At 32.4% G+C, this 25,629-nt stretch overlaps 1 protein-coding gene across 1 annotated transcript; it reads right to left on the reverse strand.

Annotated features, from left to right (window-relative positions):
* Positions 1–3,425: 3,425 nt before the first annotated feature.
* LOC110655131 (lon protease homolog 2, peroxisomal) lies at positions 3,426–22,808 on the reverse strand. The gene is made up of 17 exons (XM_021811327.2): positions 22,522–22,808; positions 22,201–22,319; positions 22,008–22,116; positions 21,667–21,836; positions 21,125–21,216; positions 19,669–19,848; positions 19,482–19,565; positions 19,237–19,364; positions 17,102–17,303; positions 16,803–17,009; positions 15,877–16,007; positions 15,341–15,554; positions 14,232–14,531; positions 13,497–13,691; positions 12,711–12,956; positions 11,857–11,958; positions 3,426–3,990 (listed from the first exon to the last, which is right to left on the reverse strand). Exons 1-17 carry the CDS (start codon positions 22,626–22,628, stop codon positions 3,907–3,909), a joined length of 2,670 nt encoding a protein of 889 aa, XP_021667019.2. The 5' UTR covers positions 22,629–22,808; the 3' UTR covers positions 3,426–3,906.
* Positions 22,809–25,629: the final 2,821 nt, after the last annotated feature.

Here is a 25,629-nt window from a genome sequence, read left to right on the forward strand (position 1 = left end):
GTTCAGTTTTGCTTAAAAGAACTAGAACTAGTCATTTTTCTAGGCCTCTTCATTTTTTAGTGAGCTTAAGCAATATAAACTGGCGAACATTTTCTCGGTGGCGGTTAGTTGCTTGGCTCGGCACATTGCTCAGGAACCTACCAATAAACGCTAGGAGTTCGGATGGAGTTGAGTGATTGAGAGTTAATAGTACTAGAGTACTTTGATGTAGAGTGGGTCCAACGAGAACCTTAACCCAGCCTTTAGTTGTTCTTCATAGATAATTACTCGATCTCCCCCTTCAAAGTGGTGATTGGCTCCCAAGTGATCTTTGCGAGCTTTCGCTTCATATGGCTATTCGAGGATATGGTAGATGGTCATGAGTGTGGGCAGTACGATTGGTTTGATTTCAAAGGCAATCTTGTCTATGCTAGCAATTCTTTTTGGATTTTTCTTTGAAGCTATTGTGGTACGTGCCGCGCCACCTTCATAGCTGATACCAACGGCATTGCCACCTTCATTACTAGGCCCAGCTTACTCTTTTTCAGTTGTCGACAGTCGATTTTTGGTGACCATTACCCCTACAGACTCATCGGAGTTACAGTAATCGATGGAGGAAGGTTTTGAGGTTTCTCTTATCTCTTTCCCACTCATTTTGATAGAAAAAGAAAGTAGACAAATGATGAATAGCGTAAAGAAAGTGGGGATTTACTTGTTTTTTATCGTCGGAAGATCACCGGAGTAGGGAGTATTTGTGGAAGAAAAACAGCAGAGTCGCAGAACGATGATTGCACGAAGTGGAAAGATGACTATTATCATTTACAAAGCATTTATATATACGAGTTTTGGGGGCTCTCAAAATTCAGATCGATCGATAAAAGTGCATCAAATGCCAAAAAGAATACACATCATTTTAGATTATTGAGAAGCATGTCATTCATTTTCGCCATTAAGGATATCTAAGTAAGGTGTCGGATAAAACACGGTGTTCAAGCAAAGCATGAGGTGTTTGAATAGGGCACAAGGTGTTCAGACAAAGAGAAGGTGTTCGGTTAAGGCATAGGAAGTTCATAAGTCGGATACATGCTATAGGGTGCGCTATTGTCCCGCCGAGAATGTTGCTTGATAATGAGTTGTGTTTTCGTTAGGGCTATACACAGTTTCTAAGGGATTCGAATCAAATTAAAGAATCGAACTGAGGCAAACCGAAACCGAAAAGGAGTCATTATTGTAGGAACCGAACTGAAATTATTTTACTGTTTTAGTTCGACTCTGGTTATTCATTAAGAACTAAACTAGAACTGAACCGAAGAACCGATTTTATACATATGTATTTTTTATATATTTTAAATATATTATAAAGTTTCAATAAAATTATATAGATTATATGCAATTAAATTGTTATATATATAATTTAATTTGTTATTAATTATAAGTGTACATATGTAATCTAATATTGACTTTGATTATTTTTAATTATAAACATATTAAATCACCTTTTAATCGTAAAGTACAATTTCTTGTTAAAAATTATATAATTGAAAAATATGTATAAGATAATAAAATATATTTATTAAGATAAATGTTATAAAGTAACTTAATTTATGTATGTGTTGTTTCATAGAATTGAATTATGACACACTGAAAATGTCAATAGTGCGATTCAAATCAAATATTTTGTAAGGTCTATAGTTATAGTGGAGAATAGGCCAAAAGAATATTTAAAAATCGATATTAATAATTGAACTTACTAAGTTTAAGATTACATTAGCTATCTTCTTTTTAATTTGAAAATGTTTTAATTATAATCTACAAAATTTTTATAAACATCTACTATATTAAAATTAAATTTATTTTTAATACTTAGTATTGTGAATTAAAATTTAATTTAGTAAAAATTACACATTGTCCAATAAAATTTTAACTTCAAAGAATTGAATAAAAATATAATAAAGAATTTCTTTAAAATCTAATTGCATAGTTTTATACTCTTGGCTTAGCTAAATTAATCTTAACTCATTATACTTGTTGATTTGCTATTGTTTTATAATTTGAATGAAAGTATTATATAACTTATTATGTATAGAATCGAGCGTTTACCACCATACCAAAAGTTTAAATTTTTAATAGAAGCACAATTATAACCTCTTATAGTATAGCAGCCCTAGCGCCATGGGTCTAAAAGATCTAAGTAGAATACTGGTTCACTGAGCTATCCCCACTCAGTGCTAACAAACCAGCCCCAGTACCTGCCAGGGATTTAAACCATTGACCTTAGCTCTATACCAATTGTAGGATCGAACGCTTACCACCGTGCCAAAAAATTTAAACTTTTAGCAGAGACACAACTCTAACTCCTTATAGCATAACAATCCAAGCACCATATGCTAAAGGGATTTGAGTAGAATGCTTGCCCACTGAGCTATCCCCATTCAGTGTCAGTATTATGGACATTTTGCATTATCTTATATTTTTATATAAGAATTATTTGATTTTATTATTTTTCTTGAGTAAGTTATTATGTTTATATTACTTTATTAATATTGATATTATTATTTTAATACTAGTACTATTATTTTTATTGATATTTTGATATTAAAAATATATAATTTTTTTTGTTCTTTTAGAAGGAATACAATAATGCTGCAATTTTAAGTATATGAACTGAGAACTAAATCAAAATTTAAAACAAGAACCGAACAAGGAGTGGAATCGAGACTAGAACCGAATCAAAACCGAAAACACTTAGAACCAAACCGAAACCGAAACCGAAATTTGATTTCTCTTTTAATTCTAAAAAATGAAAGAATCAAAATTCGATTATGATTCTGATTCTTACAAAGAATCGAACCGAAATTAAAACCGCAAATCTCTAATTTCCACAATATATGAAAGAAGGCAGTTGAATGTGAATTAACAAGATCCCGAATATGATGAAAGGGAATTATCCCTTATCTTGTAAATAGAAGTCATGCTAATAGCCAATGTATACATTTTATTCCTTTCATATTTTCAGTATTCACTTTCTCCTATAGCATCTGTTAACTTGGGCGTCGAAGTAGCCTTACTACCCAGGCGACCAACCTCACATCTTTCTTCATTGCAGAATAAACGGAAAATCATTAATCGACCCGGAAACTATAGACAACATTAATACTCGTCCTGAGCTTGACCAATTTTTCCTGACTTCATGCTGCCCTCTATCAATTATTGGGTGGAGACAAATAGGTTCCTCGCTCTAAACCTACCTTAACAATGATGTATTATTATTAGAGAGATTTATAATTTAGTCCATGATTTTTATCATGTATTACACTTTACTCTTTAAATCTTGAGAAATTAATTATTTAGTCCATGGGCTTTATACTATGTTACACTTTAAAAGTTGAATGATATTATTAATTCCAATTGAAGTTACAGGTGAAATTAACCCAGTGCAGACCACATACAAAGTGCTTAAGCACCTATCAATTGAAACTTTTAACAGTTATCATTTCAACGTCTTGATCAACTGAACTCTGGCATGGAGTAGTTCCTTCCATATTTACAGTCAAGTGCCATAAACAAACACAATATAGACCTAAGAGACGATTCTCGAAGCTCAATAACAAATTAAAAATAAGTCACTATAAATCAAATGGTAAGCTTTGCCTCTCAATTAAATATTAAATTAAACACTATTTGAATTTACCTCAGGGCAGCGGGGAGTGAGGAGATATATCCTGCTGGAAATATTGACAGACGAGAATGATTAGTTCCCTTTGCACCGTACTCGTCCCTCATGTTGAAGACACCACCCGTTGAACTTGTTAATGCTTACATACCCACTCACTGGAGGCAGCAGATGAACTCTTCTCTCTCTCTCTCTCTCTCATCATCATAATCATAGATTCAATAAATATTCCAACCCTAAAAAGGGTATTATTGTCATAACTTTGAGTGTTGTCTCCACGGGCAACCACCTTCAAATGCCTGCTCCAACACATCTTCCATTCGCTTGGCTAGAAAAATCTGAAAAAAATTAAAGAATATGGAAAATAAGTAGGGGTCAATGATACAGTTCGTATAGTGCAAACAAAAGCCCATTTGAACATCAAAGAAATTGAGCCGCAGAAACATGCAAGGCAAAAATCGTGAGAAGGAATTGATCTCAGAACCTTCTCTTTAGGAGAGAATGTGGCTAACAATTCAATTAAATATTAAGGCTGCATTTGTTTCACGGAAAATTTTTTTCTAGAGAATTTTTTTTTTTTTCATTTTCTAACATTTAGAATGCTAAAAAAAAATAATCAATAAAAAATATTTTCCTAATTCGAAAAGGGGACTGAATTTTCAAGGACATCAACTTCCTCTTCTCAAAAGAGAAAGTCATTTTTTAAATTTTGATAAAATTATTAACATATGAATAAACTTATGAAGACATGATAACAAACATATATCTACATATGAATAAACTTATGAAACATGATAACAAACATATATCTACTTAGTTTACCAAGTACCAACCATCAATAGTCATCCTTGGTAGCCGCTACAATTTACCATTTCTTTTTCACATATTCAACAATAAATGTTGGAAAAATGAAGCTTTTATAATCCAAACATTTTTATAGTATTATAAATTAAAAGAAAATTACCAGTTTTAGGCACACTCCAAACTTCACAAAATAATTTGTTTTTAAGCATGGCAACTAAACAAAAATTATTTGCTCAAAAAATGTTTTCTTATGTAAAGTAATTTCCACAAACAAGTTATTTTTCACAAATAAACAAAGCCTAATGATACAGAATATATTTTTAAAGATTTTAGGAGTACCTACTTAAAAAAAAACATATAGAAAATAAGAACTTACCGAGATTTTTTAATGATTGTGTATCCTTAATTAGATTAGGGTTCCTAATTAAATTGGGATTCTTCAATTCCTAAATAGTTTGGGATCCTCAATTCCTAATTAGGGTTATTCAAACACTATAGATAGACCTAAAGGTTCTCATTACTTTGGAGGCTTTGTTATGACAATTTTTATGAAATCAATAATGTCTTGAGAATTAGTTCTCTTTTTCAATAATTGATCTTTGATTTCTCTTCTTATTGGTTCTTTCCCTTTGTTCTGCATTAATTTTGGTATCAGCACCCAAAATCAATCCAAATTTCTTTACCTTCCGCAAACTTTCAAGCCTTTAAACTTGTGTTCTTGCCTTCTAAAATCCCAACCTTCCACTGTGTGGTCCCATATTCCCTTCTACCTTGCTTAAATTTCTACCAAGTTTACTGATTATTCAAAAAAAAAAACAGAAAGAAAAACCTCGTGAAACCGAAACCCAGAAAACCATCGCCACATCAACCATCAAGTGCCACATCAACACTAACACCTCATCATCATGTCATTGCCACATCAGCTATCAAGTGCCACATCACCAAAAGTGCTTGCCATCTCATCACCACATCAACCATCACTGCCACGTCAACAAAAAATTGAAAGCGACCTGACTAATTTCGACATTCTTAGTCTGATTTTGGCATCCGTTTTTGCAAAAAAGAATCTGAGGCTAAATTTTGTATTCTCAATAAGGTATGCTTCTTTACTTGAAACTTGATTATTATTCATAAATTGGATAGTTTTGTAAGGTGTTTTAGATCCAAGATTTTGCTTCATAAACTCACCTTACCAATGTAACATTAGCCCTAAACTGTTCCATTCCTTTTATTTTATCTCTCTACTTATAAGCCATATACATCCAATACAATCACCCATAACTTTGACATAATCATTAAAATTGAGTTTAATATTCTTATTAATGTGTGTTTGCATTAAGTTTGTTATTTACATTAATTTTAGTAATTTTAGTCTGCTTAGCATCCATTATGACTAAAGATAAGCACCATGCCTCTACTTCACAATCACACCCATCCCTTAATTCCACATTACATGATCAACGTAAATTTGTTGAATTAAAAAAAAAAAAATACAAGTGGAACAAATTGCTGAACATCTGAAAGCTATGGGCAAACAAACTGAAATAGAAGAAGAGTCTGTTAAGCAACACCTAAGGTCACCTCATTCTGTTGAGTCTGCACCTACTGCAACTTATACACCAGCCACACAAAAAGCATCTCATAGGGGTAGTAATATAGCAACAAAACAAGTAAGATTTAATCCTGTTGGCAATATGCCTTTGCACTTTGAAAAAATGACACATATCAGTTATGATAAGCATGCTCTTGATGCACCACCAAACATTCATTTTAGACAAAATCCTCATTTTGAGTATTATGATCCTCATGGTAAGGCCTTTGATAGGAACCATAAGCAACCTAATCCTCATGGTAGACTCTTTGATGGAAACCATAGGCAACCTCCTAGATATGCTAATAATGAACATGTTGATATCACTAGGAAGGTCAAACTAACTGCTCTTGAATATAATGAAAAATTGGATCGTAATGTTTTTCATTGATTGTTTAGATGGGATAGAGGAGTATTGTGATTTTATTCACATATCTGATTTGGAGCGTGTTCATTTTGCCAAAATAAAATTGACTAGAACTGCTAGAAAATATTGACAAAGTGTTCGATGCAATATGAAACGCTTGAATAAGCCTCCTATTACTCAATGGGCTATCATGAAAAGTAAGTTGAAGGAGAAGTATGTACCTATAAGTATAACATAGTACATGAGATGATGAATATTAAGCAATCAACCTCTAGTGTTACTGAATACATGGAAAAATTTGAGTAAACTTTGCTTAGATGTGATTTATTTTGTGATTCATTTGAGAACCCTTTCCTTGTACTCCATCGGTTTATTCATGGATTAAGACTTGACATTCAAAAGGAACTCGAATTGCATTCTCCTGAAACAACAGAGGAAGCCTATCACAAGGCTTTAGAGATTGAGAGTTATTACTAATTCCCCACCTCCCGTAGATTTGTTTCACATTTAGTTAGATCATATCAACCTAAATCTTCTCCACAATCTGTAAGTCCAAGTCAGTTTAAAACTATGTCAAAATCATCTTTCAATTCTAAGGATAGCACAGGAAAAAGCATAGGCAAAGCAAATGGTTCTGCTAATACCCATTCTATTGTTGCATCTAGTAGGTCTTAAGCTAATAGCTCTTCCATAAAATGTTTTCATTGTCATGATAAAGGTCATATTGCATCTCAGTGTTCACACCATGCACTAGCTTTAGAACAATCATATGAGGATGAACATGAAAGTGAGCATCACTCATCTGATTATGAGAAAGAAATTGTAGGACCTATTGATTGTTCTGGTGATGATGAGCTAAATATAGATGATGAGCATGTTAATGTTCGCTGTGTTTTGTCAACTATTGTTGATGATTATTGAAAACGTACTAACATCTTTCATACTTTTGTTAAAAGTGAGGATAGGTCATGCAAGTTGGTAATTGATGGGGGCAGTACTATGAATGTGGTAGCTAAGAAAGCCATTAATAGACTTAACCTTAAGGTAGAACCACATCCTAAACCTTTTAGGGTTGCTTGGGTAAATAACACAACTTTATCTGTCACTAAAAAATGTCTTGTTCCCATCCAAATGGTTCATTATAAAGATGAAATTTATTGTAATATTTTACCTATGGATGTTGCTTAAATTGTTTTAGGTCGCCCTTGGCTTTATATGATCATGATGTGCTTAACCATGGTAAGGACAACACCTATGTATTCAAGTTTAATGGAAAGAAAATTATCCCGACACCTGTCAAACCTTCCCAAAAGAACTCATCTTCAAAGCCAAAGCCTAAGTCTTCACTTATGGTTTAAAAGAAAATTACTATTTTGAATCATGTGGCTTCTAAAAAAGTAGGAAGGGAAAGCATTGCTTAGCTATCATAGCTAAAGAGGTCCCTTGTGATTCTGCACCTGACACCTCCTTTGAGGTAAAATACTTGTTAAAAGAGTTTTCTGACATTCTACTAATGAGATACCACAAATGAGAGACATTCAGCATGCTATTAACTTAGTTCCTAGATCACAGTTACCTAATCTTCCTCATTATAGGATAAACCCTATGGAACGAGCTAAGTTAAATAGGCAAGTTGAAGATCTTTAGACAAAGGGATTTGTAGGCATAGTCTTAATCCATGTGTTGTTCCTGGACTCTTGACACCTAAGAAAGATGGTTCCTAGAAAATGTGTGAATAATAGAGCAATAAACAAGATCACTATTAAATATAGGTTTCCAATTCCTAGACTTCAGGATATGTTGGACTTGTTTGCAAGATCTTGTATGTTTCCTAAAATTGACTTGCGTAGTGGGTATCATCAAATCAGGATTAGGCCAAGTGATGAATGGAAAACTGCTTTTAAAATCCAAGAAGGATTATATGAATGGTTAGTGAAAAATGAACAAATTTGAACATTAACTCATGGTTAGCTTCTTTAGATGGCCTTAATGGAGCTTGTATGTAATCCACTATTTAGAGTGTAAATCTGACCTTATGGGCTTAAAGGGACCTTAATCAACATATTTTGAGGTGACACATGAAAAATGAGAACAATTGAGCCATATTACATTAACAGTCGCATATTGAGTGTGTTCGAACTTTTTATGTTGAGTTGTGTGACATCAAGAGTTAGGGACTTAATTGGTGGGTTTAATTATCTCATTTAAGACCCAAAATATATAACATTGAGGTGTGTAAGTCTCCAAGGTCGTGCAAGTAGCAAATCTATATAAAGACAGTTGTTTTAAATTTGTTTTCCTACTTGAACTAGGATTCTTGAGAGAGAATTAAGTCATAATGCAATTATGACTTCTAAATCAAATCTGGAGTTTTAGTTAACTTATTTTTCTCTAACAAAAGGGTCCAAAATACATATCTGGAGCTAATAAATTCCCTTCTACTCATTGTGGCCAAATTCCCTATATGCGCATTCAAAGGTGTCGATTACTTGATCTAGTTGCTAGTGTGATTTCTTCTTCTTCTTCTTTGGCTTGCGGTGCACTTCTACATCCCTTTGGAGTGTGTTAGCATCATCATCAACATCAAATTCAAGTTGTTCAAACTCCATTCAAAAAGAGGCAGCATGTTCTTCTTTGTTTTTGTTATTTTAATTGTGTTTTCTTTTGTTACTATGAGTGAGTAGTTTTCTTGTTCAATAGAGAAGATTATTGAAACTATGGAATAATTATCATGAGACTATTTTGAGCTATCAATTAAATCACTATTTTCTTCACTTGAATATCTATGTTTCTCTTGTGATTCATGAAAAGCTGGCATTTTAATTATTTAGGAGGCCTACTACTTAATTATTCATGTATGTCTAATGCTAGTATAGTTGATTAAACCCGTAATTGCTTGATTAAATTTACATCAGTAGCAAAGGTGATGCTTTGTGAATTCATCATATTGCTTAGAGATTCATAGTTTAGGTTAAATGATTATACCGCTTGTTGTGTAATTGTTATCTAGAATTGGTAATATTTCTCTAGTATGTTAAAGCTACCATTGAGCTAAATCTTGCACTTGACTAAGGTTCAATTGGTTAGGGGTTAATTAGACGCTTACTTTAATTAATCTAATAAGTAAGGAGAAATAGGAAAATTGAGTGGTTTCTACAACCAATTTATTCAAATGAATGAATTATTGCATTATTATCAATGATTGATAATTAATTTTCATGGTGCATATATATCTTTCTACTAAGCCATTTACTATATTGTGTTATTTCTCTTAGTTGCATTCTATCACTTTGATCATTGGTGATTTGCATACTTTTAGCTTTTACTTTAATTTGCTTAGTTTAGTTTCCTTAGAATTAATAAAATTCAAAACTCCTTGTTTTTTTATTGTTAGTGTGTGTGAGTGCTTGAGTACACCCTGTTGATTGGTCAATCATTCTCTGTGAGATTAGCCTCTACTTGCTCTTGCTACAAATTGATTAATCTAATAGAGTATTTTATTTAATTAGCGCATTCAGCACGCATCAATTTGATAGAATGAAAAGTGATTATGATATTTGTCCTGATTTTGGTCTTATTTTTCAAGTGAATATAGGTAATCGTCGTGATTTTGTTGATTTTGTTATTCATGATGGTTATTTATTCAAGGCTACTAAATTGTGCATTCCTCGTACTTCACTTAGAGAATTTTTGGTATGGTAATTGCATGCAAGTGGATTAACAAAACATTTTGAAAAAGATAAGACCATTGCTCTTGTTGAGGATAGGTTCTATGGGCCTTCATTGAAGAGAGATGTTGCTAGGATTGTCTCACAATATCACACTTGTCAGTTAGCTAAGGCTAAGAAACATAACACTGGTTTGGACACTCCTCTTCCTATTCCACATACCCCTTGGAAAGATGTAAGTATGGATTTTGTTCTTGAGTTACCTAAAACAACTCAAGGGCATGATTCTATCTTAGTAATAATGGATAGGTTTTCTAAAATGGCACATTTAATTCCATGTAACAAGACATATGATGCTTCACATGTAGCTGCACTGTTTTTTAGGGAAGTTATTAAATTGCTAGGTTTACCCTCTTCTATAGTGTCTGATAGGGATGTCAAGTTTGTTAGTTACTTTTGGAACACGCTTTGGAAGTTGTTTGGCACTACATTGAAATTTTATTCAGCTTTTCACCCTCAAACAGATGGTGAAACTGAAGTTATGAATCATAGCTTGGGTGATTTGCTTAGGTGTCTTGTAGGAGAAAAGCAAAGTAATTGGATTTGGTTCTTTCTATTGTAGAGTTTGCCTATAACAATTCATTAAATCGTTCCACAGGTAAAAGCACTTTTGAGATTACGGCTATTCTCCCCGTACTCCAGTCGACCTTGTTCCTCTTCCACCTGATATTTATGTTTCACAACTTGCTATATCTTTTGCTCAACATATTCATGATTTGCATGCTAAGATTAGGCGAAAGATTGCTTTAAGTAATAAAAATTACAAACTTGCTTCTAATGCGCATCATAGGAATAAAGAATTCAATGTTTGTGATTATGTCATGGTTCGTATTCGCCCTAAAAGATTTCCTAAAAATTCTCTAAAGAAACTTCATGCTTGAGCCCTTGGCCTTTTCTCCATTTTGCAAACAATTGGATCTAATGCGTGTTTACTTGACTTACCTAAATGTATTAATATTAGTCCTGTTTTTAATGTAGAGGACTTGTCACCTTATCGAAGCACCTTTGAGCCTCCTACTTTGCCTTATAGTGTTTCTGCAGGTCACCTTATGCCAAAGTCGCCATCACTTCCTCCGCCTAGAGATATCATTGACACTATGCTTGATGATGAGTCCGTTACTTCCTCACAAGGTGGATTTCATAGATTTCTTGTCAAGTGGCAAGGCCGTCCTAATTCTGATGCTACTTGGATCCAACAAGAGGAGTTCCAAACTTTAGATCCTTCTCTCTTGGATGCTTATTTGCAAGTCAACTCTACGAAGTCGAGTTCTTTTCAACCAAGGGGGAATGATGCAGAATATAGTCCTAAAGATTTTAGGAGTACCTACTTTAGGAAAAAATATAAAAAATAATAACTTTTAGAGATTTTTTTACAATAGTGTATCCCTAATTAGATTAAGGTTCCTAATTAAATTGAGATTTTTCAATTCCTGAATAGCTTGGGATCCTCAATTCCTAATTATGGTTATTCAAACATTATATATAAACATAGAGGTTCTCATTATTTTGAAGGCTTTGTTATGATAATTTCTATGAGATCAATAATATTTTGAGAATTATTTCTCTTTTCCAAGGATTGGTCCTTGATTTCTCTTCTTCTTGGTTCTTTCCCTTTGTTCTACATCACCTAAGTTCCCAATCAAAAATTTTTAATAATATGAAGCCAAATAGGTCGAAATAGGCCAACATTAAGTCCCAATTAGAAGTTAATCACCTCCAGATTGCTAAGCACAGCTGCTGGTACTTCCACTAAATCCTTCAAATTTCTTTCTGGTAATATTACTCTCCGGATACCATAACGGTGAGCTGCCAATATCTGCAAGAAAACAGAATATGAATCCGCATTCCCAGTATAAGTATGCCATTTTATATGGAACAATGAAGATATTTAAGCTGCTAAATTTCACGGCTGAGACACAGTGGTCCTCCACACTGAAGGGCCAAAAATTAGTATTTGAGAAAGCACAGCATATGCTCATAGATTAAGCATACCACCATTACAATGACCACAGAATAACCAATACAATACTAAAGGCCATCAGTTCAGGCATACACCTCATTTATTGTGACAAATGCAAACCCAAACAAGACCAAAATTTTCGTTTCACACATTCTGTTTTACTAGAAGTCGAACTTGTGATGTTAAAGAATTGCTACAGCCTCATCTTTCACATTCCCAACTTCTTAGCTGGAGGGTGGTCATCATGCAGTATGCAGAAAAGGTATCAATCCTAACAACTTCAGTGAAAGACAGTACCATATGGCCATTGCTTGGTGGTATTTTAGTGTAATATTAAAGACAAATCCATAGCCACTAATTCAATCCAACACAAACATCACATAACCACATATACAAAATACAGACTCACACGCACAGACAAACACATTTGAACACTTAAAATTCATACAAATCAGGGAGCTTGTGAGGTCAAAAACAGAGTAAATTTATGACTCTGCCCCAAATAGAATAATGATGAATTAAGTTGAAGCCAACAGATACACCATTGCTAAATTCCTCTCTGTATGATGTAGATAACAAAACTATCTAAGCATGAGGGTGAACATTACCTTATCCTTAATACCACCAACAGGAAGCACAAGGCCCCTCAAAGTCATCTCTCCGGTCATTGCTGTATCTGCTCTTACTTTTCTCTGACTGAAAAGTGAAACAAGTGCAGTTACTAGTGTCACACCAGCTGAGGGCCCATCCTTGGGTACAGCCCCAGCAGGGAAATGTATATGAATATCCCGGCCCTCAAGGAGATTAATTTCATGAGCAGCTGCTAACTTAAGATCTGTTGCCCTGGCTCGTACCTACGATTTCAGAAGAGATTTTCAAACTTCTTTCATAAGTAGAAAATGGTACGCTTTTCAGCAGACAACTCACTTCATGAGAACATTTCGTTATCAGATATTTCATATGGCTGCAGGTGCCCAACTCATGAACTAAAAGGATACGAGCAATCATTAATTGGGTCACAGGCAATTTAAACACTCGAGATAAATCTTCACTTTTGATAGAAAATTTTCTGTTGATGTATTGAAGAAATGAATATAAAACAACTAAACAGCAAACAGTACTGCCCTTTCCTTTTAAGAAATAGAAAAAATAGCTAGTATAGGATAAAAAAGAGTAACGTGATACAATGAATAGAAAAGGAAAAGTGGGAGAGATGCAATAGATAAAGCAAATTTGACCCATCTTCTCATACAATTTACTAGCAAAAGCAACCTCTTGAGTAGCCTAAGCAAATGCAGTTGCAATTTTTAATATTATTCCATCATACACAATAAATATTTAAAAGCAATTTATCTTGGCATTATTGATCTGAGAGAGACAAGGATATAAATTACCCATGTCAGTGCAATTTGTGCTGATTCTTTAATAACATCACCAAGTTGCCCAGTGAGATGTAATTCACCCTTTCCCACCATAGCTGTTGCTTCCACAAACTGAACTTCTCCACCAAAAGTAGTCCAAACAAGACCAACTGATATACCAGGATTTGAAACACGCTCTGCAGCTTCTTTATCATCAAACCTTGGAGGCTGCATTAAATTCAAATGAACAAGAATGTTAGATCTGTTCAGAATTAGGACAAACACAACTTACTATTTAAGTAATTGAGAAACAAAAACATTTGGGCTAAAAAAAGCTAGTTCTGTGATCAGGACCATTCATCAATTAGAATCACCAAAGGTGTGATCATATCAACTAAAAGTCCTAGACTGCGCACAATAGCATGATATACCACAGCAAAACAGACATTAGACGCCACTAGTGCACTTATTAGGTTTTTAGCTCAATCCATGTTGCCATCCTCAATGGAGTGTGTTGAATTTGAAGAGAAAAACATTATCTACCGCAGCAAATTTTCACTCGAATGAAAACCATAAAACTTTTCATTTCAAATGTTCCAGCAACACAAGCTTAACACCCTATTGTACAATTGTTAACCAACAAATGCTAATTGCTAAACAGACAAGAAAATATTAAGAAACACTTGAATAACACGCACAAGGATTAAAGAAACCCAAATATAAACCATCCAGTTGAGGAAGGAAGAGCCGATAAGCAGAATTATTTACCCCTAGTACTTTCTCCAGCATTGCCTCATCTACAACCAAAGGTGAAACCCTGAATGAATTTGATAGCTCATGATTGTTATCATTCATTGGAATGACTTCCATTTCCACTTCAGCTCCATCAGCAAGTCTATTTTCCAACAGTGGAGATGCCAGACGGTGCATATCTTTGCTCAATGGAACAGCTTGTTCTTGCTCTGCAACCCTTACAGCAGCAGCACGAGCCAAGGCAGCTAAGTTCCTCTCCAGATTCCGGACACCAGCCTCCCTAGTGTACCTCTGAATGACAAGTTTCACCATAGCCTACCACATTGGAAAGCCATTCAGGATATAAATTCCTGTAAAATATGTATAAAAAAACATACACAATAACACATCCAATAAGAGTTTTCGATTAAGCACCTTTCTTTTCTTTCTCATTTTATATATGGGCTCTGAAGAGAGAAAATGAAAGAAAGAAATGCATTTGGACCTGGGAATAATAATATTAACCAGATTGTCAAACATGAGTCAGACAGTCTGCAGCTTTCGTGTGACTAGTGTCATAATGGCAGAAACTGGCAATTGTTGCTTGTAATCATTCTTAAACACTTTTAAGGAAAAAAAAATACAAGGATTGGATGAACTACTTAGAAAGAAATAGAAAACCGGACGACAAGCTTACAAAATACCAAAAGCACTCGGGGTCTCAAAGAGTTTAATAGAAGAAAAAGACACATTGATGATCTGGTTCTAAAATTCAGCAGATGTACAAACCACTATTGTCATAAGTCCCAACTTAAACTTGGATATTCAAGTCATACCAACAGGAACTTGAAGCCAAATAAAAATAAAAATAAACAGTGGTATCAAATTGATAGACAATGCATGAACACCTCATGTCACAGATTTGAACATTTGAAAATACTGAGCAACTGCTTTCAACAAGAAATATCCGTGAAGAACAATATATACGACTAAGAACTTCGAACAATGGCCTATCAAGCAAATAATTTGAGTTTTGACTCATGGTGACAAGGGGTAAAGTTGTCACTAACTATGAAAATTGAAACAATAAAAAAATATTAAATGACATTTTTTATAATAAACTCTCCTATGTTATTATTAACTACCTCAGGAATTTGAAGGAATTCAGAACTCAATCCATGTTGATCCAAAACTCGTGGAATCAAATGTCGCATGGCTATTCTAAGCTTTTCTTCAGGCGTATATCCAGGGAGCTCAATGACTTCCATCCTATCTAAGAGTGGAGGAGGAATAGGCTGCGCCCTATTTGCAGTAGCCACAAAAATCACCTTTGAAAGGTCAAACGGAACATTCAAATAGCTATAGAACTTCAATTAAGGAATAGCTACTGGTACAATTATGATATTGTTAAAAAGTGACAACAGCAATTCAATCAAATAAGCAAAGCATGTGCAAAGACTGAAGCTCTGTTTACAAATATTTTTAAAAAATAATATCAATTGGATCTTAGATCTAACCACACACCATAATTTCAAAACATTCCTCAACCCAAATGAAGTAACTCCTATATATCTCCCTATGCTAAAAGAAAGGGGGAAAAAGCAGCAAAGGAAATAAAATATATGCCTCGTTCATCCTAACCAGTATTTGTTGAACGACATGCTAAAGGAAAGAAGGATACTGATCATTGAATGTCTTGTTCTGTTCAGGGTCTAGAACCTCCAGCAGAGCTGAAGCTGGATCCCCACGCACATCAGAACCTGTCTTGTCAATCTCATCCAGCAGCATGACTGGATTGCAAACACCTACTCTCTGAAAGCCAAAAAAAACAGATTGTCACGAGTCTAACTCAACCACAAATACATTCATGACTCAAGTAAACATACATGATTAAACCACCCTTAAAAATGAGAATCATCATGATATGCACAACAATCATAAACAAATCCCTGTCTGTAAAATATCTACATCATCCAAAGGCACAGCTATTTGCCGATGGTATAGCATCAGGATCCACCAATTCTTACACAGGGGAAAAAAAAAGGAAGAAAAATCCAGATGACTGGTTTATATGGTACCTACAATCTAATTCTAATGCACCTTCATGGGAGCCAACATGTCCACCATCAGGTAAAAAAACTGTATAACCATGCCCAGTAACACAGAAAGTACATGTAATTATAAGTTTACAGTATTATCAATGATGCAAGTAAACACAAACACGCATTCCGAGGAAGAAGTGTCATGAGGGACAAGCCCCAGAGACACACGTAAGATCACAAGTGATAACAGTTAAAGAACTAATTCCAGTGGCATTATCTACAAAAGTTGAGTGGTAAATTAGATAAATTTAAATAGTTCAATAAGTCAAAACGTAAGAAGAGTCACAAACAGAGTATGAGCTCAGTGATAATGCAATTCCTACTGACAAAAGAAATCAATTAAACTGTTACTTCATTTCCTTTACACATAACATAACACACAACATAACAGAATTATATGGGCAATAAGTGTATGCACATGCCTTCCAGAATGACACGCAACAAGAAATATAAGGAGTATGTATTGGAAGAATTGGAAAGAATTATCTACGAAAACACTTTCTACCTTTAACCCATCAATAAGACGCCCAGGCATGCTTCCAATGTATGTTCTCCTATGCCCTCTAATATCTGCCTCATCCTTAACACCACCAAGTGATATACGAACAAATTTTCTGCCAAGTGCAGCAGCAATAGATGATGCCAGAGATGTTTTCCCAACTCCTGGAGGACCAACAAAGCACAAGACAGGGCCCCTTGCATCTGGTTTAAGCTGCAACATGAATATATCAATTAATATAAATATTTGGTTGAAACCTAAAGCATTAAGTACATTCCAGGAACCAACATGTAGAAACTATCAACCTTGCGAACAGCTAGATATTCGATAATTCGTTGCTTGACCTTGACTAGGCCATAATGGTCACTGTCAAGACGTTCTTTTGCAGCTTTTAGGTCCAAATCATTTTCTTCACTAGCCTTTTGCCAGGGCAGATCAGCAAGAAGCTCCAAGTAAACTCGTGAACTATTATATCCAGGTTGCTGAGGTTGCATTTTCTTAAGCCTCCTGAGATGCAAAATATATATGATAGATAATCAGCAGAGCAATTTCACAAGATATCCAGAATACAAAATTTAGGTCCACTTGATTAAAGCACAACGTGCAAAGAAAACCAACACTGAAGTTTGATAAATACATTTGTTTGTGGGACAATAACTTGTCTATGGAAAATATTTTCTTTAGAAGAAGTTCTCTGGAAAAATGAATTATTTTCCACTGTTTGGGTGTAGCATTGAAAATTAATGGAAATTAATTTCTATCACGTATTGAGGTGAAAACAGAAAATTGCAATAACTTCTCTCATTTTCCATCAAATAGGATATGAAATTAAACAGAAGAAAGGCTAAATCATGATAGTTGCCAGAGTAGTGCAGCAGCCAACAACAACTGACGACAGCCAACAGCAGTTGACAGTGGATGGTGGATGGCACAGTAATGGGTATGTGACCTTCAGGGGTCACCTTATAGATTTCTTTCCCTCTTACGAACTCATCGCAGTCCAGTGACTTGCCATCGCTAAAAATTGGCTAAGGTTTCCCTTTGACCGAGAACACATTTTCAATGGACCAATTTTTCTATGCACAGCAACAATGGAAAATATTTTCCAAGAAAAATATTTTCCAAGAAACAAATGGAGCATTTAGTGAAATTCTAATTGATGGTGCATTCGCCAAAAGCCATTGTGCTGCTTTGTTTGATACTTCTATTCAGATTTCTTAACTAGAACTTTCCACCTAATGGTCCAATTGAAAATAAGCTCAACTAAAACTAGTTGTGGGTGAGGGCAGGGGTTGGAACCTTCAAACTAGCATTACTGTGCTACGCACAAATCGGAAAGAGGTGATAGCTTTCTAAATTAGGATGACCAATTTCTGCCTTGCTTTGAGACTTCTTCACCTTCACAATGTTGCATCAGATTGAAACTGGTTTAAATAAATCACGCTTCCCCCAAAAAAATCAGAAGACAGAATTGGCAATTAACAGTGACCACATTTCATAAAAAAATACTCACACAGGTGGTTACTAAAAGTTATAACTATCAGAACCTAGCTTAATGGGCACGCTATAAAGCTTCTTAAAAAAATCAAAGCAGCTTCTCAATAACCTAACAGAAAGTGTTCCATTTTTTTCTCTCTCTTCTATTTCTCTTAATGAGACATCAAAGCAGAATAAACATAAAGGGAGAGAAGGGGTCCACTTATTGACAATGAAAAGAAAAGAGAAGATAGCAAGAAAGCTCCAAAATACAAAAGAGCTATTAATGCTAGTTCTTTAAAATCAGAAACACTCTCCTGAATGCCAAAATGTCTGACCAAAATATACTGATCAGAAAGCCCCTGAGTTTGAAATCCCATCAAAATTAAGCCCAATTTGGTCACTCCTCTTTAGAGGAACATCCAGTAATACCCCCCAAAAAACAACTAGAGATTGAAGACTGCAACATATCATAGATGACTCTCAACACAAAATTAGGATCAGAACTCTTATGACATACCATTCAAAGATAAGAAGCTCAGTGGCCTAGAATTTCCAAATGAGAATGGTAGAATACGGTCTAACTGGGTACCATGCAAGGGCCCAGTCCTAATAAGAGCTGGGTTGTCCAACCACAGTCAGATAGATTTGATACAGAACACACTGAGGGAAAAAACATGAGACAGCTCTCAAGTGCCATAGTTTGCACAATCTTACCATGAAAAAGCTATGGAAAGTTTGTACATCAGGGGTTTAACACCTTCATCATCCATGAGACTCATTTCAGAATTAAAGAAATTTGACCCGAATCATGTGACTGACATTTCTCCAAAAAATGCCTTCCAAAAATAATAGTAGTTCACATCAATATTCAGTCGCCTAAAACCCATGGCTAGATACTTTTTATTATTTAACCAAAGATGACCATCATCCTCTATTCCCATCTTCCCAAAAAAATATATACCTTAACTCCCTCTGGGCATGCTTCCAGATATTTGAAGGCATTCCTGCACTTTGCATCTTTCTTTCTAATGCAGCCACATCATCTTCATCATCATCATTGTCACCAAGCTCCTCTTTTATAGCTCTCATCTAAAACATGTTTCAAATGGATTAGCACAAAAACTGGAATAAGTTAAGTAGGTAAATTTATAAAAGAATACCACATAAGCAACAATTTAGCAAAAACAGACTGCAGTTGACACAAACCTGCTGGCGCAGAAGAAACTCTTTCTGTGATTTTGATAATTGTCCCTCAACCTTTTGTGAAATCTTCTCTGCTACACGTATTGACTGTCACAGGTAGAAATTAACATGACTCTATAAAGGCCAGAAAAAAGCATCAAGTTGATTAGAAATAAACACACCAAAAATGTTAAATAACATAAATAATCACCTGTAAATGCCTATCAACTAGCTCTGTAGCTTTTGAAAGCCTTACTTTCAGATCAACTGAATCCAACATACATAGCTGCTCTTCAAAATTCATCTCAAAGCTAGCAACAAAAATATCCGCCAATTTGTGAACTGGGACTGTTTCCAAAAGAACTTTTGTCCTTCCACTAGTTTTTTGCTTCTATGAGGATAAATGAAACAATAATTATTGACAGAGTGATAACATAATATCAAACACACTGAGAATAAGATAACATTTCTTTAGTAATAGAATTAAAAAGAAAATCCTCTATAACCTTCATTCCATTCACCAATCAATAAAAGTGAATACTCACTAGAAAAATGTGGCTCCAGTAGCACTGTGTTATACATTCTATGTTTACATGCATATCAATATTCCCAAACTAAGCAAGTCAATGATGGCAATTACATTCATTTTGTCAAAAGGATTTGAAAAAAATAAAATAAAATAAAATAGGGTTAATACCATAGTATTTGCTATATAATACAAAAATAAGCTTAAATATGATACGTATATCACATACTTCTAAGCTGTCCAAATTCCAAAGGCATTGGCTCCCCTGCTCCCAATATTTTAGGTTGCAAGGGAACTTTGTTTAAATTCCCCCTCAATGTAAGGAAATGATAGCTTAGAGATTTGCCAAATTTATGGAACCACAACTACAGTAGTTGTACAATTAATAATGTACAATTAACAAAATACAAAAAACCTCTTAAGTATAATGAGAAAAATCTCTAATAATAGTCATGTCAGTACTCATGCTACAAATGAAATCCCTGGACACCAAATTAAACATAAATCTCAAGAAATATTATAAGAGTAATCACAAGGCAATCCCAATCAACTTAAAGAGCACAGAAACAAAAAAATTTAGAAACCAACTATGTTGCATCTGTATCTTGATTACACTGACTTTAAAACTTATCGATAACGAAAAAAGACAATGAAAGATGCCTCATTAATTCAAATTACCATAATGCATATGCAAGAAAGTCAATGCAACAATCACTATTGCCTCTAGCAATGAAATAAAATACCAATAATGGCGAACAATATGTCAACGTATCCAATATTACTATCTACAGTGCACAGGACAAGCCATACAAGCATGCAACAAGACTTAAGGTGGAATACCTCCCTCTCTATCTCAGAGAGAGAGAGAGAGAGAGAGAGAGAGAGAGAGAGAGAGAGAGAGAGAGAGTGCACGTGTTTGTAACGAACAGGATCAAACAAACATAATAAATATTATTATAAAATTACCAGGCTTGTATAAAACTGTTTCCAGATCAAGTTTCCAGCAAGCATTTCTTACAATGACATAGTTACTGACATAATGTGAATACATAAGAGAGAGAGAGAGAGAGAGAGAGAGAGAGGAAGAGAGAGATGGACATTTCCACAATTTTATTTCTCAAAAATTTAGCAGAAGAATAACCTGTTCAAGAACTGAAATAAGTTCCATGGCAGTTGCTTTAAACTGGCGAGACAGTGATATAAAATCAGGATCTTGCTCCACTTGCTCCATCTCTAGTTAAGATGAGACAAAAAGAAACAACTAAGCACACCAATTGATGAACTTATTAACTTCATTGGTGCTCAATCATGATGCAGTCAAGAAATTCAAGAAAATTCATAGTACCAATATCAGAATTGAGTATTTGACTATTAATTTTATTGGTGTTTTGATGTTGGACATTCAATATTGTTTTAACTCTTTTAAAATGAATCCAAGAATGCTTTACTTTTTAGTTGCAAGAATCATGACCCAAACTGAAATCGAACCAAAATCGAAACTGAAGTAGAACTGAAACTAGAACTGGAACAGATTGAGTATTTGACTATGAATTTAGTGTTTTGATGTTAGAAATTCAAAATTGTTTTTAATCTTTTAAAATGAATACATGAACCATGAAAATCTTAGACTGAAGAAGTAACACCAATATGTGTACAGAGGAAAGAATTTCATTCAAAACTAACCAGCCTTTGTCATCTCAAGGGAAGATATTCGTGCAGTGTGATACATCCCTCTTTTGCTAAGCTCTTGGACACTGAATCTGCACAAACCTTCAAGAACAACTATGTACGTCACTCTTCCACTGGGTTTCTCCACTCCTCTCGACAAATGCAGAGCCCGAGCCGCCACTCCCCTTAGAAATCAAAAACAAAACAGAAGCACAAATCTGAGCCAAAAGATAGAACGAAGTTTTTCCCTTTTTCCCAAAACAGTATATGGAAGGAAAAAATGAGAAATGTCTGCCAAAACAAAGACTATCCGTCAAAAGCAACATCATAGTAAAAGATTTTAATTAAGAGCAAACCTGTTATGCCAACGAATAACTTCCTGCTGATTTTTGCCATCAAGTTTAAGATTATCAGAGTTACCAACTTGAATTTTGGAGCTTCTATCCCCAGAATCACTTCCAACACCTAATCATGATAATTTTTTTTTAAAAAATGATCTTATATTCAAAGGCACACGGAAGCAGAGCAGAAGAAAAAGGAAATGATTACCTTGAGTTAACATGGGGCCCACAGATGCAGTCTCCTCCGCCGCTGCATCCCTAACAGGCAAAATGCCTATCAAACCCTTCTCCTCCCGCTGCCATAGCTCTTGTTCCACCAATTTCACACTATAAACCAGTAAAAAACGCACCATTTTCATTAGTATTCCAAACAGAAACGCGCAACTCACAGCTAATTAATCATCAACCATCATCCAGCTAACAAAACCAAAATCATAAACATAAACTTCAAAATTCAGAAAAAAAAAAAAGAAAATGAAAGAAATCAATCTCATCCATTGATTAAACTAAACTCAGGAACCAGAGAAACCTGTTCGGAGAAGTGCAACGAATCCGAATAATAGCCCCAGGCAAAAGGACCTTGTTTCTGAATGGGAGGATCGCCAACCGACTCGGCAGCTCTACCGATTCCGCCATAGCTCTGCAACTTCAAGTTTCAACCAAAACAAACATAAACAAAGAGGACGCGAGAGAGAGAGAAAGGGGCCTCTGTTATAAATTTATCTGCTTATTTAGTTTAGAGGAGAAAGAAGAGAGGAGGAGAAGAGAGGAGTAAAAGACATCATGTGTTGGGGCTTGTTTGGTTTTGTCTTTTTTATCTTCCAGAGCGAAACAGCTGACATAGAACATATGTGTACGTGGAAATGCTCCATTTTAAATCTTCCATATTTTTCCTTTTAGTTACTTTTATTTAAATCATTGTGCCTATGCCAATTAAACCAATAAAACAAGAAAGAGAAAAATTAAAAGTATCTTAAGTTGAAATCGCTAATTTTATTTATTCTTAGGCTTTATTTATTTTATTAAAAATATTTTTTACAATTTTCACGTTTAATGTATTTAAAAAAATTAATCAATAAAAAAATTTTATGATAGAAAAAATTAAATATTTTTAAGAAAAATTATTTTTATTTTTTTAATTAATTTTTATTTTTAAAATTTTAATAATTTTATTAAAATATAAATATTATATACATATATAAAATAAATATATATCATTAATTTAAAATTATAATTAAATAATAAAAAATATTTTCACAAAATATTTAAAAATTATTCTTTATAAAATAAATAGAGCCTAAATCTTTGAATTTAAATTTATTTTTTTTAAATTATTGTAATCCAATATATTATGTCATTATTATATAAAAAAATAAATTACCATCCTTATTTTTTTAGTTTTTTTAAATCTAAATTTCTTATTATATAATTCAAACTTTTATACTTTTAATAATAATTAAAATTAATTTGATTGTTTTTATGAAATTATATAAATAAAATTAATAATATTATGTAATTTCTTAATTTAATCAATATAATTTTACATATAAAATTTTATAAACCACAAAAAAAGTAAAATAAAAATTATTTTTAATTTTTTAATTTTAAATATATTTTTATCACATGTTTAAAATATTTACAACTAAATAGGCACTTTCATTTACTTGCATTTCTTTATAAAACAAGAAAGTGAAAAAATTAAAAGTATGAAATCGCTAATTTTATTTATTCTAAGACTTTATTTTTTTATTAAAAATACTTTTTACACTTTTTACGTTTAATGTATTCAGAAAAATTAATCAATAAAAAATTTTTATGATAGAAAAATTAAATTATTTAAAAATATATTTTTATTTTTTAAAAAAAAACTTAATTTTTATTTTTTAAATTTTAATAATTTTATTAAAATATAAATATAGTTATATATATATATGAAATAAACATGTATCATTAATTTAAAATTATAACTAAATAATAAAAAATATTTTTATGAAATATTTAAAAATTATTCTAGCTAAATAATAAAAAATATTTTTATGAAATATTTAAAAATTATTCTTTGTAAAATAAATAGAGCCTAAATCTTTGAATTTAAATTTATTTTTTTAAGTAACTCAATATATTATGTCATTATTATATAAAAAAATAAATTATCATCCTTATTTTTTTAGTTTTTTTAAATATAAATTTTTTATTATATAATTCAAACTTTTATACTTTTAATAATAATTAAAATTAATTTGATTGTTTTTATGAAATTATATAAATAAAATTAATAATATTATGAAATTTCTTAATTTAATCAATATAATTTTACATATAAAATTTTATAAAACAAGAAAAAATTAAAATAAAAATTATTTTTAATTTTTTAATTTTAAATGTATTTTTATCACATGTTTAAAATGCTTACAACTAAATAGGCCCACTTCCATTTACTTGCATTTCTTTACATATAAATTTTTATAACTCACAAAAAGTAAAATAAAATTATTTTTAAATTTTAATTTTAAATATATTTTATCACATGTTTAAAATTTTTATAACTAAATAGGCCCACTTTCCATTTACTTGCATTTCTTCAAGTCAATTGAGTCCTAAAAATTTATTTTGCACAAAATAGCTCTTCATTTTTCCCCCCCAAAATTAGCTCTTCGTTTAACTTAAATTTTGCTTTGTCTAACATACATTCCAGACGATCAGTAGTAGCCATCCAAAAAAATTTTAAGCATTTTTTATATTTTTTTTTAATTTAATAAAAATTAATATGATAAGTCATAATGTAATTAAATTTTTTATTAAATTAATAAAAAATTTAACTATATTACGTTATATTACAGCTTATTAAATATATATCGTGTGTTGTATAATATTATAAATTATAATAGTGAATTGTAGTTACTTTCTTTTTTTAATTTGAAATAGTAACTATTTAATTTTTTATAAATTAATTTTAAATAATATAAATTATATCTTTGACTTTTGAATTTAATAGTATATTTGACTCATTTAGACTTATAAAAATTTAAAATTTTCAGTAATTATATATTTAGTCGTAATGATATATTTGAGTAATTGATAAGTAATTGGTATATTTAATAAAAAAAATGGACATATATTATTAAAATTATTTAAAAAATATTTAATAAAATAAGTGGTGTAATTTTAAAATTAAATAAAAGTAATATAACAAAATATTTTGTTAACTAATTAATATTATTTATAAACATTAAAATTAAAAATTAATTTTTTATTTTTTAACTTATAAATATATCCATTTATTGTCTTCTGTTCTAGTGTAATTAGCAATTAAATCTTTATATTTTCATAAAAAAAAAAAAAAAAACATATCAGTGCCAAATCTACTCAACATCCTGAGCTGTCCAAGTTATATTAATTTATCCAATCTAATCTTTTTTTTACACTTCTTTTTATGATCCTAAGATATATTAATTTATCCAACCAAATCTGTCTTTACACATCTTTTTGTAATCATATTCTAATGTTATATATGAAAATATAGCTAACCAACCTGTGCAAAAAAATATAAAATAGAGTGTAAGTAGTACAAAATTTTTTCATATAAAAAATAAATTTAATGGTTTTAAATTATATATTTATATTAAAATAATTAAAA

The sequence above is a fragment of the Hevea brasiliensis genome, chromosome 18, assembly GCF_030052815.1.
Source record: "Hevea brasiliensis isolate MT/VB/25A 57/8 chromosome 18, ASM3005281v1, whole genome shotgun sequence".
Classification (NCBI taxonomy): Eukaryota; Viridiplantae; Streptophyta; class Magnoliopsida; order Malpighiales; family Euphorbiaceae; genus Hevea; species Hevea brasiliensis.